Source organism: Tachypleus tridentatus, chromosome 2 (genome assembly GCF_004210375.1).
Source record: "Tachypleus tridentatus isolate NWPU-2018 chromosome 2, ASM421037v1, whole genome shotgun sequence".
Lineage (NCBI taxonomy): Eukaryota > Metazoa > Arthropoda > Merostomata > Xiphosura > Limulidae > Tachypleus > Tachypleus tridentatus.
The window spans coordinates 58,148,558-58,164,740 of record NC_134826.1 but is presented as its reverse complement, the minus strand read 5'-3'; the positions used below and the strand labels follow the sequence as shown (position 1 = coordinate 58,164,740).

Sequence of the window (16,183 nt, the reverse complement as noted above, 5' to 3'; positions counted from 1 at the left end):
AGTACCAGCAAAAACATTGTCACGTTTCTCATATAATATTCAGTTTTATGTTTAACATGCAAGATAAAAGCTGCAAGTGAGTTTATGATCTCTGTTCACCAAGTATAGTAATACAGAACAAATTTTGTTGAATTTAATACACTTAGTAGAAAATAATGTATTATATAGTATGGAAATGAAAAGTTGAATGTGTTCATTTCATTGAAAACTTTGAAACTGAATGTATGATTAACAAAGTCTGCTTTATTTTCAGTTAAAGAGCTTTCTTCATAGTTTAAGTTATGGTGATAAAGTTGTTCAGCTGTCAAGAAAATCTTGATAAATCAGTTTAAAAAGTCATAAATATATCTCCAAATGCAAATGCTTTGCAAATATAGTGTAGTTGTTTTTACTAAGATTTGTTATGTACAAAATTTCTGGTCCAAAAAAACAGAAATCTATAACTTGTGGGCTGAAGATACCTCCCATTGGAATTCATCAAAGTTGTTAGAAGACACGTTTGTTAATTTGTACCTCTGTGTTGTCAAGTACAAAATATATGGATTGCAAGAATTTATTTAATGTGAAGCAGCAGTGAAGCAAGAAAAGTAGCAATAATCACAAATATGGTAAATAATGTAAATAGCAAAAATTAAAGCATTTTAACCAAGCATTTTACTGTTCAGTTTGTGACAGCATGCATTTATTTATAATTATATTTTATTGTTTTATTGCCCTTTGAACCATTACACTATCGAGTTACATTTCCCATGAGCCACTACAACTAGTACAAGCAGGTTGTGTGTGTGCCTCATGAAATATGTTTATTATTTACTTTACTTAATATAATCTCAACTGACCTAAATATTTCCTTACATTTACATTTTAGTTGCTTTTATAATTATACATAAAGAATAAACATGAAAAACAAAAAAATAAAACATTTGCTATTTTCTTGAGATCAATATCTTGCTGGAAGATTGGGTTTCATCAAATGAGTCATCTTTTTGATGGAATGGCATGATAGATTCAATCTTTCTGTAACTGTTAGCAGTTATGTTAACATCAATTTAATGTAAATAAGTGACATCACAGGCTGAATTGCAGCACTACACTGATACCTTATAATGTTTCACTGTAGTTATTATGCATTAACATTCACCATTTAACACTGTACCAAGTTGCTTAACAATTTGAGCTTAGATTCATCTGTAGAGAACACAGACCTCCAGCTATTTCTTCTCACAAACATTTACCCCTCCACTAAAACCACTGTGTGAATGTGTATATTACTGTTCTCCATGTAACATTTACACCTGTTTACATCGAGGTTATAAACAAGATCTGTACTTCACCAGCACCTCTCCTGAGATTCTTAACATCACTTTTAGAAAGTTTCAGTTGTCTACTTCAACCAAGTCTATTATTAACAGTACCAATTTCACTTACCCTGTTCACAGTCTTGTATACAACTACTCCTGAACATACAGTCTTGCCACAATTATATGTTTGAAGTACACGAACAAGCCAAACTTTAACTTCTACATGCTTGTCATCCAGTATTTCAGTCCTGAAAGTTATGCCTGAATACATGCTACTGTTATTTAACAAATAATAATTACCATACTTTTAAAGGCTTCTCATAGGTATGTCACTTTCTGATTAATGGACTGAATGGCATGCAATCACATTTTAAGTTATGAACATTGACTATACTTTGGTGCAATTAATTTTCACATGATAAAGGGCTGAAATTCGCATTGTGTTTGCTCTGTATACACTCTTTCTGTACCACTTCTCTAATCATTTCCAGTGCTTTATATTTTGGCTAAGGTTTATATCTTTATGAACTATCATACTTTCATATCCAAAGAGTTAAAATATATCAATATTTTGCACCAGACCATATAAGAACAGATGATTAAAGTGCCACATTAGAAGGTTACTAAAAACACACCCACCTCATGTTTGGCATCTATTGAAAAATCATGGTGTGGAGCTTTCCTCCATCGAACAGCAATTCTGGTAAAAAAAAGTGTCACATTAAAAAAAACTTTAACAGACATTAGACTAATACTTCAATTCTATTCATAATTTTCATTTTTATTGTCACATATTAGGAACAGAAAATTCATCAAACATTAAGTTTCACACCAATTTAGAAGTGCAAATAAACTTAGAACTTGTATGTAAAAATATTTCAGGTTAGATTTAACATTTATTTCTTTACAATATTCATACATTCTGTTGCAAATATTAAACTTACAATTTAGTAGCAAAAAATCTTAAAGTATTATATCTAGATAAAATCAGAAATAATTGTTTTATTTTTTCTTTGTTTTATATTTTAATAGATATTATTTTAGTTAATGTAATAAACCACATCAGTAAATTCCATTTAAATCTATTACCTAACATGATGTGTATGAAAGATTTTATTCTACCATTTACAATCAAAATGCTAATGATACTGACTTACCACATATGCTGAATATATTAACAAAATCTTTCATTATGCAGATCAGTAAGCCATGTGACAACCACTGTCAACAACAGGTCACAATGGAATGGGGTGGGGTGTATTAAAACTACATTTTACTACTGTAAAATTTATTGTTTTGGAAAGGGTAGGTAACATATCTTTTGTACACAAAATATTCATATAATCAGATAAATTACAATAACAATTATTTAAAATAATGTGTACAGAAGATTTTAAGTTCAGATAGGGAACTTACAATTTTGAAAACACGGGATATCCTTCGTACTTAACATCATAGAGAAACAAAGGAATATGGATCAGTTTGAAGCACCATAGCAATACAGGCAGTTTGGTTTGGTTTTCATATTTCACATAAAGCTATTCAAGGGCTAATTGCACTAACTGTCCCTACTTTAACAGTTACAGACTAGAGGAAAGGCAGCTAGTCAATACCATCCACTATCAACTCGTGGGCTACTCTTTTACCAAAGAATAATGGAATTGTCTGTCACATTATTATGCTCCCATGGTTTTGGATTTGATTCCTCTTGCTACTAAATTTATTCACTTTTGTTATTGTAAACTACCAAGGTTACATACCACAGACACTAATTTTGAATTGCTGATTAGAAAAAGGATAACTGGCTGTTAGCATCCATCACCAACTCTTTAGCTACTTATGTATTAAATAAAGTGTAAGTGTTAACATTGTGCTGAAATAAAAATGTATTTTCCATAAATACTTAACTTCATTAACACAAAGTTTTCTTGACTTTTATTGCCCTCTACTGCTGCATATTTTTGCTTGCCAATGACCTTGTTACTCACACTTATTACTGCCAACTAATATGAAAATAATCATATAACAACCCTCCATGTAATTAATGTCCTCTCTAAGTACACACATGTTCATCACTTTAAGGTTGGTCATAACTAATCAAACCCAAAATGGGGAGAATGGGTGAGAAATGAGAGTGGATGCAAGTATCTATTAGAAATACTTATTCAGTTCAGGAACATTTTAACTTCTAATATAATATCCCAAAATAAGCTAGAATCCTACATTAAATTGGTGAAGGGCTCATGAGAAGATGATCTCACTTTAGAAAGTGCCCAAAAAAAGACCATAAGGTGTGATAAGGAATTAAAACAACACATCAATAGAAGACTGCAAAAGTTTTGAGCCAGATACACTCTTTGTCTTTTAGTAATGTGTCCCCAAACCATAAAGGGAGAGAAATGGGAGGTGTCCCCCCCAAAATACAGAAATAATGGGACCCCTGGTGTAGAGTGGCTGGGACATGACAGAGCATAAATGGGAGTTCAACTTCAATCAACATCTGGAAGTGTACATCAGGTCTACAGTAGGAAGAAGATCATCTACCTTTCATCTCAAAAACAGATACCAGCAGGGAAAATAAGCTCTTATATCAAGAACCCATCGCTGCATCCATGGTCCTCCAACACTAGACCTACAGGTACCCAACATCTGACAGACAGTAGGAAGGAAAAAATGTGGGTGTTCATCACCAGTCCTAAACCTGGTGGCATTGGGAATTTATCATTCAGTCAGTTGTAGGTGGAGGGTACCAACCAAACATGTGAGGACTTATGTGACTGGACTGTTTCGAACCAACAACTTATCTTCAGGAACTGACATCCTTATGATGTCTCAGCCAAAGGGACAAACTGTAATATGTTTGTATGACAGAGTGACACATATAACACTTGGCAGCACCTGAAAATCTACATCAGGTTCATGGGAGAAAAGGTGTTGGTGTCATGTAACTGAAACCCACAGAATGTCATCACCATATTCTCAACTAAGTTGTATTGTGCACATTCAGAAGGACGTCCATGGTCTACCACCCAAGTGGCTAGGACTCTCATATTCCACTAGATGAAGAAAGAGAAATAATGTGTTGTTGACTTAGGTTTGCAGCACCCAAAACAGTGCAATAGGTGAACCAAGTTCTCTAAATGTTTAAAAGCAAACTGATTCTGATTTATTAAATCCAATTATTGACAGGGATGGGCAAGATTCCATTATGCTTTACTCATAATCAATGAGTGATAGTCCAGAACAGTATAGTAATACCACCAGGACAGCCTCTAGGTGGTCTTACAGAACAGCTCATTTCTACAGTCTGTTGCAACCTAGATAAAAAGATACTGATTTGGTGGTTGTTAGTGCAGAATTGGTTTGGCACACCTGCCTTGGTAACACTCACTACAGAGTAGGATCCTATAAAAAAAAAAAAAAAAGTAAGGGGGCCTTGTAAAATAGAGACAAGTGGAGCAATAAAAATATTCACCTTGCCTTATAATCTAGCTGTTATGGTCATGATTGCTACAGGGGATAGTTAAAAAATTCCCAGAGAAAGATACTATCAGGTCATGTAAATGATACAAGATAAAAATATTGGAAGAGGGTCACATACTAGCCTGTACATACAGTGTCCACTCCAGTAATTAGTTCAACTGGGCTGCTAAGGGTATAAAAATGTGACAAATTTGATGAGACCTGACATACAGAAGTTCCTTAGCCTTCACAGACAACCCAGAATAAGCAATATGGATCAATTTTCAAACTTACGTTGTCAAGGTAACTGGGAATAACTCACAGGAAACTGAAGGATCCCAATCAATAAAAAGTAATTGTCTATTGGATCTAAAGCATGAACGAGATAATATTTCAGGGCCCTAACTGGACATAACAAGCAATTGGGATCTGGATGGTTACATAGTTGAGAAACAACAGTCAGATGAATCTGCAAGAATTTATTCCTTTCTCTGGCTGACAACATCTCGGGTAGGAAGAGCCAGTTTGAATGTAAAAGGGCATAGGTAGAATGATAAACCCTAGACAGAAAAAAAAACAAAAAGACTACCTGATCTTCATCTGGTCATGACTAGTGAAAGTGGGTTTTCTCAGAACACTCCCATTCTTTGTGGGAATATGTAGAGACTGCAAAAGATACATGGTAGCCTTAGAAGTTAAAGACGAATGCTATGTGAAGGACTGCATAACTTTCATGCATAATGCCTGAGCTTCAGGATATGTGGGTGTATAATATTGGATACTGGCTGTCTTAACAGAGACAACCAAAGAGGAAGTAGCAGAAGTGAGCACTCTTGAAGGTACCGAGGAAACAGAAACCATGTTTAAGTCAGCCAATCTGGTGCAACCAACAGCATACAGCAAGGGGTTGACCAAATCACAGCCAGAACTATGGGTTACAAAGGAATCAGTGGGAAGGCATAGAGGTTCAATCCCACCCAGTCCTGACAGAATGCATTTACTGTTAATACCCAAGGGTGATGTACCATGGATCAAAGTGCCTGTACTTACAGATCAGAATATTCCAACAAGTGGCAAATGCATCGATGTAGCATCCATTCAGTTGAAAGAATCTGGGTGGATCAAGACAATTGATCTGCTATTAAATTCATCATCCTTGAAACATGGAAAGCTTGTAGACTGATGTGATGGATGGATGTAAGCTGAATAAAGAAGATGCAATGTTCAAAAACAAAGATCTTGTGACTAAGTGCCACTTATCAAAAAACATAAGACACCATTGTGGAGTTGTCAAAATGAAGCATGAATAGTTTTCCTTTCAATAATTCTAGAATTTGAGACATTGCCCTTTAAACAGCAAGAAATTCTGAAACAATGATGTGGAAAGAAGTTTCATTATCCATCCATAGTCACTGAGGTGAGGCATCTCTAAAGAGATGGATCTCAGGACAAGGTAGCACTAAAGGAACACCTATCATAGTATTGTTCTGATCTAACCACCACTTAAGATCTAAGGTTAATGCAGACAAGAAACATCATTCCATGATTCCAAAGACTTTAGAACACCCACAAAAGGTAGATAACAACAATAATCCCAACTTGTTATCAAATTAGCGTGATCATTTAGAGACTCCCAATGAAACTTGGAGAGATGATAAATATCTCAAAACTATTGTTAAGGGCAGACAAATCCTAGAAAATTGTGATTTGTTCAAGTTGATCACAGACTCCATTCTAGAACCCCACATTTTCAAAAACAGGTTTAGTCTTTGAGAGTCTAAATATACATCCCCCTGGTGGTAATAAACCAATGCATGTTGTTATGACAAATATGGCAGAAAAGGCATAGCTATCCCTTTATATAAATGAATGGTAAACTTTTCAACATGAACCACAATATCAGGTGATGAAGGAAGAACTACATATTTCATTCAGACCTTTCTGCCATCAAGGAAGGCACAGACTCAAATGCAACTGGAGGAATACACAAAACATCACACACCTAACTGACCTAGTGAAGAAAAGGAACCATAGGTGGCTGATCCAAATGGGCTTCATGAGAAGTTAACCTAGCAAAGAAAGGTGTCAAATATGTGAATATAAAATCTCTCCTCAATGTCCAAGACTATCCACAAATGCAGCCTCTAAGGCCCCTGAAAAAAAAACAACACTGATCTGAATATATGTCTCAGATCACTGAAAACCTCAACAGAAAGTAACCCCTCCTCAACTGTTGAGCAACTCAAGATGTCAGAGTTGGTATAGGGTAGATCTGATTAGCCTAAGCACCTGAAACAGTAATGTGGGAATTCATGCCATATATTAACGAGGTGATGCAAAAAGTGCTCAAAATTTTTGTAACAGTCTCAGTACAAATAAATCCATTCCTGAACATTTTGTAAAGAAAAAAAAATTATAACATTATCTGAATGAGGTGTTTATACACATTAACAGGATAGAGGGTACACTGATGTAGGTGGAGTGTTTCATGAGATAAATATTGCCAAGGGCAATTAAGTGAGAAGTAAAGTGAGTGAAGCAAGTGAGAAAAAATCAGACCAATGCTTAAATGGGCAAAAGAAGAAATCCTAGCAGTCAAGCAATAGCTATAGTGAGAGTAGAGGTAGGTGTGTTTTGAAATAACTTTAATAACATGGTGATATCTCTAGTCTACTCATAGAACACTCCACCTCAACGGTTGGTACTGGTAGAGCACTTTTAATTAGCCCTTGCCCAATGGTAATTTTGGAAATAAATATACTATAGAAGGCAACAACAGACCGATAGAGTACTCTCAGATAAAATGAGCAATAACCCTGACATCAGGAAGTAGAAGAAAGCCAAGAAGTTGAAATTGGAAATGGAGATATGAGTTCAGCAAGCCTTGGAGCAGGAATAGAATAATAAGGTTTAAAAAGATGAAAAATGAGAAACAATGTGAACTGGTGCAAGGCCCCCAGTATTTTAGGAGCAGCCTCAAAGACATTTGGGCAAATAAATGGAGCTTGACAAAGAATACTAAGTTAACCATAAGAAACATGTACATTAGTTAGGAAAGCATCCAGTTCCAACAAGTCTCTACAACAGAGGAATCAAGTAAGGAGGGATAGATTAGAAGTACCAGCAAATGTGGTGAAAATAGAAGAACAAACCTCTTCAGAAAACTCCTTTGGAGCACAATGAATTGACAAGAGATCGTGTAAGAAAGTACTAAAAATGATAAGTATTCAAAAGATGGACATTAGAAAGAGAAATAAAATGTTAATGATCATGGAATAGAAATGAAAAATTACTTTAAGCTGAGGCACTTTTGAACATTTGTTTGAGAAACAAGTCTGTCAAGACCCTAATGTCAGGTGAAGGAAGACAGACAAAGTAACCCTGAGTATGTTCACATGAAAGAATAAAAACAAAGGGAAAAAAAACAACATTATTAAACAGCTGAACCCACAACATATTAAACAGCTGCTGTCATGACCTACACAGACACTTGAGGAGGGGAGGCATCATCTTGGTACTATGCTGCAGTGGCTAGTGTCAAGATGCTTATGCATAGCTGTCAGATACAGCACGATTAAACACGATGAAATGGACTATAAAGATGTTGTAATGGTTCAAAATTATTTTAATATGATGTACTCAACTCCCTGAATATACTCACACAGTAAAGATATTTAATGTTATTTCCCAATTTATTTTGGTCACAACAATAAAATATATATAAATCTTAAATACACAGTTCAACATATAAAAAAACTATTACATAAACAAATTTTTTATTCACACCAGATAATTTTTAGTTGCATACAACAACTAACTTGGACTGTACAAACCATTGCATGATGTTTCACGCATATTTCTTTGCACTCAAAAAAAAAAAAGTGTGGGGGCTTTCATAAAGAAAATCATTTATTAACAAATTCAAAATGCAGTTTTCTATTTATTTCTTGCAAAGATATTACAAACATGTTCTTTGTTCAAAATAAAAACCATTCTTCATACCAAAATAAATAAATTGCTTAGCCAATAAGAATAAGATTAGTTCATCTTAGTTTGTTATTTTTAAATCAGCGAGAAAATCATTATCAAATAATAGTGCTGTATTCAAGTTTTAAATGGATTTTCTAAATAAAATTATTCTTGTGTAATTTTGGATTTAAATTTCAGAACAGGTGTTTACATGTTTATATTCTAACACTTAATTTGTTACTTAATAAGAAAATTAACTCATTCACTTAAAGGTAAATTTTCTAAACATGATTAAAAACAAAAATGTTTAATCATTATAAAAACTACAAAGTAACAATTACTTACTCACATGAATCTCATAAGTTAAACACTTAACTTTTTCAATAATGATGTTGATATAACAAATCCAGTATTAAAAGCCGGATAAAGGAAAGGAGAATTTCTTTCAACTGTATCAAAATGGTGAATAATGGTAGGCTCATTGTCCATCAAACCATGACCTATAAAGTAAGGCTAGAATGAAAAGAAAATCATTCATTTTACTTTTGTTTAATTAGTCAAAGCAATTATATTCAAACAAATCACTAAGCTATTAATCTTTGATGTAAAATATCCTATTCACCTCTACACATAAATTAGAAGTTTCTCAAAAATTTAAAACTTTTTTCTATATTTGAAACTACACAAATTCAGCTTGAACATTTTTCTTCTTCATTTTGATACAAATAATTATAGACAAAAACATTAACTGTTTCCAACCAGAAACACCTTAATATTATTTTACAAGTTGGACATTTATGAAAATTACATTATCAAAACAAAGTATAGTTACTTGTGTATATTATTCAATCTCTAAAAATATAAAAGATACTCAAAAAATAATGTAAATTCAATACATCTTACACGTTATCTCATTTAGTGCTACAGTTTTCCTTGGAGTTTTAGATTTGATGTTCATGTGGTTAACACAGCTGTTTTCATTAAATTGCATTAACACCTATGTATATTTTTCTTCATTTAACAAAGCATTTGTTCACAATTTTTTTTATTTTCCAGATTTTAAAATTTAAAAGAATTCTATCTAACTATTTGAGCCTCACTTTTTAGTTTCTAAAGCACATGTATAAATGAAGCATCACTACTATACATAGATTTACATCTAACATTCTAACTGGTAGCATAAATTAACATTTTTAATGCTTGCATACAAAACATTTCTCAATAACATTAAACAGTAAGGATGTATAATGTTTGGTTAAACTTTAAATTCTTCAAAAGTTTTGTTTCCATGAGCAATCAAAATTTGAAAGTAACTTTGAATTCACACAGTTTAACTTACATAATAATACTAAAATACCTTTGAAGAATTATACTTCTCCAAAAGAGCAACAAGTTTCTCCAAGTCCACTGATGTAATATCTTCACAGAACAATATCCATGAGCTGTTGTGCTTATGTATATTACTAAGTCTTCCAGAATGATATATGAATAACACATAAACCATCAAAATTACAAGCAGCTGGTCATAATTGACAAAAATTACAGCCAACAACAATAAAGATACAAAAAATAATCTTCTGAAAGAACTTAATCAGCAATAACTATCAGGTTGTTCTGTAAATAATAGCAGATATTTAACTTTTAACTTTAATAAGAAATAAAAAAATTCAAAAGCAACTTTATTAATCTAAATAGGAAACTAGTGAATCTATACAATTTTGCCAATGAGAAACAAACTTATTTTTGCCATGATGATAAAACTCTGAAATCTTAAAACTCAAACATTTTTAAAGCCATTCTCTGCTGCTGCTCTGTTGTTGAATCTTTTGTCCTATAAAAAGTTGTCCAAATACTTGAAAAAGTCTAGGGAGTAAGAAGGATGAGGCAATGTTTCATCATCCAATTCAATGGGCTTCTGGAGTATCATTTAAGCAATATGTGGCCAAATATCTTCATGAAGCAAGATTGGTGCTCTTCAACTGACTAGCAATGGCATTTATTCACACAACTTTCTATGCATTTCTTCCAATTCTTGACAGTAAACCTCTGTAGTGAAATTCTGACCATGTTTGAGCAAACCATAATGGATAATACTGGCTGCAGACCACTATACAGTGACCATAATCTAATTTTGGTGCAACTTTGGCTTTCAAAAGTGTTTTCAAGCCTTGTTACGGTCGAGTCGCTGTGCAGATCACTTTCTGTTGTTGTAAAGGATCCACTTTTCATCACAGGTGAAAATTCAATCAAGAAATGTGTCATTTCCATTGCACAAAATCATCAGTTCACAGTTCAAAACAGCAATTTTTTATATTTACACTGAGTTCATGTGGAACCCATTTGTCAAGCTTTTTCACTTTTCCAATTTGCTTGAGATAGTTTGAAATTGCAAAAAATGTCAACACCCAATTCCATGTTATTTCTCAAACAGTTTGACACAGGTTTCTTTCTATTAATGTTATCGGTTGGTTGATTTCAACAGCAGAAGGACATCCTATGCCCTCCTTATCTTCAAGACTCACATCTCCAATATGAAACTTTTGGAACCAACACTGTGCTATACGTTCAGAAGTGGTTCCTTCACCTCATGTGTGGTTGATATTGCAAACTGTTTGCGATGCTTTATGACTAAGTTTGAATTAATGCAAAAATATGATGCTAAACTTTTTTCTCATCATTAATTATAAGGGTCTGAAATATTGGAAATAAAGTTTTAGAAAAGAATAAAAGCACCAATGAACAGAAGAAAACTGGTAAACATAAAGTCATAAAAAAGGCAGGTTTCTTATCCCAATAAATGACTTAAAATTTTAATATAAAAATCTTCCATTACTTTTCAAACAACCTAATATAAAAGCTCCAACATACTTTAAAGTCTAACCCCAATCAATTAAGTTTTCAGTGTATTACAATTATACATTTATATATATATATACCACCAATCACAATTACATCAAGATATTTTTAAACTATCTAATTACAGTTGCTTACTATATCTAGTTTAAAAATAAAGTGCTCTTGCTAACACAAAGAAATAGAACTACAGTGTCATAACAAAAAACATGAATAAGTGCTTAAAACTGCTTAAAGGTTGTTTGTTAATTCTCCCACAAAGTTACTTAAGCATCATCTGTGCTAACCATCCTGAATTTAAAGTGTTAGCTAGACAGAAAGCTGTTAGTTAATACCATTCACAAACAATTCATTGGCTACTTTAATTGAATACCGAGATTTGACCATCTCTTTTATAATAATCCATGGATCCATGGTCAGACATTCCAACCACTAAACCACACACTGACTCTGCTGTAAACAAATAGAATTACATGGTTACCAACAAGTTGCCAATGAAATCTTCAGTCCTGATCATAGCTTCCAATCCAAAATTTACACAAAAAATTCCAACCAGAGTAAAAGCTTTTCTTTTATTTTTGAAACTGAATATACAAGATTACTAAAATACTTCAGTAACAGTGAAGACATTTTCAAAAAAAAAATCAGTTCTTTCCTTTCAAAATGGACACTTTATAATGATCAGTTTAAAGCTTCAAAACAGCTCTTAAGATACATAAAACACATATTTAAAGTAATAGTGTAGAAACACTAAAGGTCAACTTGCAATTAGAAATGTGGCTGAACTAATTGAGCTTGTAGTGAGAGAGTTAACAAGAAACGTTTTTTTTTTTTATTGGCATGTGAACATAATTTTCAATGATTAAATCAAAACCTTTTAACTGTCTGGTTAGACTTAAAACTATACAAGTGACTACAACTGCTAAATGGCTTTTTACTTCATCTTGAGTCACATGTGGGCATACCTTGACAAAAGGGGAAAAACTGTCCAAGAACCCATCACTTCTGGCCAATCGTGAGCAGTCATATGGATTACAGGTGGATGCTATATAATTTAAAAACAAAAGAATAGTATTCAACAAACTTTTTATACAACAACATATTGGGCAGATACTACAGAGTTTTTGTAAATGTTCAACACACACCTCCTAAAAATAATTAGACAACCAAAATTATGATTCAGTCTGGTCACAAGTAATTTTTACATTTAACTAAGTTAAACTTCTTATTTTTATCAATTTGTGCAACTAGCTGTTTCTCAAAAACAAAGGAATTTCCTGGATTATTGCAATTATTCATTTAGCTTATTTAAATATCAAAACCTACTCAAGCTCCAAACAGTTTTAAATATACTTTGTTTTTAACTGCATGTTCAATCATAATTCTTTTGAAACAAATGAAAAATAGGGCTTGGGTACAGAATTTATTTTAAAATGATATTTTCAGTCTCTTTATATTAATTTTAAATATCTGACTACATCAAACCCAGATTAGTGATAAACCTAGAATATGTAACATTCTGAAAATTTTCAAATTTACTAAAAACATACTAGAATGACAGATGTGGATTAGTATTTTCACTCTATGAAGATAAAATGTCATTAACATTTTTCACTGATAAGATCTAGAGCATTTTTGCCCTTCCTTCGACCAATAATGTCCATTTCAAAAAACAAAGGGGCAAAAGTCTACAGATCAAGACAAAATGAGGCACAAATGTGAGGAAGAAGAGGGCATCTAGGCATGAGGAAAAAGCCATTTGATAGAATCTAACAGACAAAATAAAAACATGAATTATGGGTTTGATAGCAAGCAAAGAGAAAAATTATAATGAACACAGGAAAGAAAGAAAGAAAATAACAAATCTGATAAAGAAATCCAGAAAGATTAAAATGTTAAGGTTTTTTCACTAATGGTAAAGTATAAAAAAAGAAAATCAGTTGAAGGTCATAGTCTAATAGGTATGTGAAGAAAGAAATTTGGCTAGCAAGATAAGAGAAGGAGACCTATTTAGCACATGGTAAACCACAGCACATTGAACAATGGTTGCAATGACTCTCACAGTTAAGAGCTGCTAAAGGTCACAAATCAATAAGAAGAAGAAGAAGAAATAAAACCTAAATTAGAACAATGTAGCATTCTCAAGTATAAATATAAATCACTGTTATTTAAAAATTCAACATAACAAAATTATTTGAAACAAAAGCTAAAGAAACAATAACCAAAGTTTTGTTAATGATGAAAGTTTCAATAAATTGAACAATTGAACACAAGTGAAAAATTTAAACAAGTCTGTACAGTAAAATACTGAAAAGACAACTAACAAGTGCAAATGCATAAGGGGAGTTAGTGCACATGGGGGCGTGTCATCTTCCAATGGTAGATGGCTTTGTTGCATAATGACATCATCATACAATGGTGCAGTTCAATTAAAAACATAAAATTAAGAGGGATTGCCTCAGTGTTAGTATCATATAAATCTCTTTTGCAGATGCATAGAGAAAGATTGTTAATCTTAGTGAAGAGGTGGGTTATCATCTCAGAATTCTAAAGAAATTGGAGCTCAGACACATCATGTGACACCAAAAATAAAGACTGAATATTTACTAAATATTTATTTTCTAAAATTAGGACTGATATAATATGCATATACAAAGATAGCTTTGTATATACAAAGAAGTTTTGTAGTAACTCAGACTGACTGACAGCTTTCATCTTTGTTGGTCAACTAGTTTTATAAACAGTATCTGACTGATATTTACCAATCAAAGGAAATGCTGAATTGACTACTTTATTCCATACTATATTTCTGTCAAAATGTATAAATGGAATGCAAAACAGTAAGAAAAATCAGGAGATAACTTTATATTTCCTATTTCTTGCAACTGTAACATGAAAAGGTGATATAAATGTAATAATTATAGTATGTGTCAATTCAAGTTTGACAAGATATCCAATGAAAGAATGTTGTCAAAGAAAAAGAGGGCAAATAGTTTACACAAAAGAATTTAGAAAAAACTAAAAAAGGAAAAACAAAGCTTTTTCAAAAGCAAAAGATGTTGCTGTCTTGGATATTTTATATGATGAAGGTTTAGAAGTTGTATAAATATGAATTTCAAATTGTGTGCTGCTTTATTTTGAACAATAATTGAAAATAACACATTATTACTGCTTCCCTCATCTAGAATTATAGATCAGATCAACTGAAGTTAAAATATACCTCTCACGATACAAAAATTACTTTAATAAAGTCGAGTTAATTTAGAGGGACTAAAAGAGAAATTATTTTCTCTATATTCCTTGGAAGAATTATTTCAAGATATTTTCAGTAATTTTAACCCTCTCACTATGGGTAAGTTAGAGTACAAATATCAATGCTTTAGAGTTACATTTAAAATTAAATTAAATTACTATCTTTGTACATGAATAAAAGAGTCATCAAAACATAGTTAATGATTCACATTTCAGTAGAAGTTTTAAGTTCTTAGTTTTATAAAACAATATTTACAAAAACTTTGAATCTCCCCTAATTTATTTATTAGCCTTCTGAAAAGTATGGAATTTCATGTAAATTACTCATTATAATACAGACAAATTATTAAGGCTAAATTTAAATTTTATCACCTTCAATCTTATTCATTTACAGTCAAAAACTAAAAAAATCAAGCCTAAATGTTACGCCCACTTGTCATCCTCTTTTTCATAAATTGCCAATAATTTTATATTATTTATAACCAACAGAAAGCCAAAGCTTATTCTATCAAACTTCATATTACATTGTTTTTAGTATAAATAACTCTCTATTTTGTATTTATTTTTATAAAAGTAGCTAAAATTAAAAAAATTAGAAAGTTATTTGGTTAAATAAGATTAGATTAGGTAATATAAAGAAACATAATTATAATATACCATTTTCAGAAGGTACACATGCAAGATACTCAGAAATAACTCAAGTGTAAAGTATTTTGATATGGTAATATGAGCTACATGTTTACCAAGTGGTTTGCTGGATTATTAGTTAGACATGGGTCAAAAGGCAATAAAACAATAAAATTAAATATAAACAGATGTTGTTGTTTTGTTTGCTGTTTTTAATTAAGCACAAAGCTACATAATGGGCTATCTGTGCTCTACCCACCACGGGTATCGAAACCCGGATTTTTGCATTGTAAGTCCACAGACATACCACTGAGCCACTGGGGGGCATAAACAGATGTATAACAATATCTTCTAGATTTATAAAGCAAAAGTAAGCTGTCCATTACTGAAAAAATTACTTATAATATTTTATATTTTGTATAACAGTTTGATCAGTTGAAGAATAACCAGTGCAGTTGAAGTTCTTGCACAGCATTATGTTAAAAACTCAGTTAATGTAAAAATATGTGAAGTTTAATTGAAACCTCATTATTCTATACTTAATTGTCAAAATTTTATAGTGTGGTGGGAAACTGAAAAAAAAAAAATTTAAAGTATGTCAATTATGATTTAAAATGCATTTTATTTAATATGAATTACTTTTTACCTGTACATTCTTGTACTGTAATACAGCAAAGAAATTTATAATCCATTAAGTTTTATATTTGAAAAAAAATCAT

The 16,183-nt window shown here is 31.9% G+C and overlaps 1 protein-coding gene across 7 annotated transcripts in view; it reads right to left on the bottom strand.

Moving 5' to 3' along the window:
• Nucleotides 1-16,183, bottom strand: part of LOC143243916 (beta-1,3-glucosyltransferase) — an 87,144-nt gene that overhangs the window by 48,766 nt on the left and 22,195 nt on the right. For all 7 annotated transcript variants that reach the window (XM_076487700.1, XM_076487706.1, XM_076487707.1 and 4 more), the window contains 4 exons: nucleotides 12,551-12,630; nucleotides 10,090-10,201; nucleotides 9,109-9,245; nucleotides 1,941-2,001 (listed from right to left, as the gene is read on the bottom strand). In XM_076487700.1, the coding sequence (XP_076343815.1) occupies nucleotides 1,941-2,001; nucleotides 9,109-9,245; nucleotides 10,090-10,201; nucleotides 12,551-12,630 (390 nt within the window). The remainder of the gene's footprint in view (nucleotides 1-1,940; nucleotides 2,002-9,108; nucleotides 9,246-10,089; nucleotides 10,202-12,550; nucleotides 12,631-16,183) is intronic.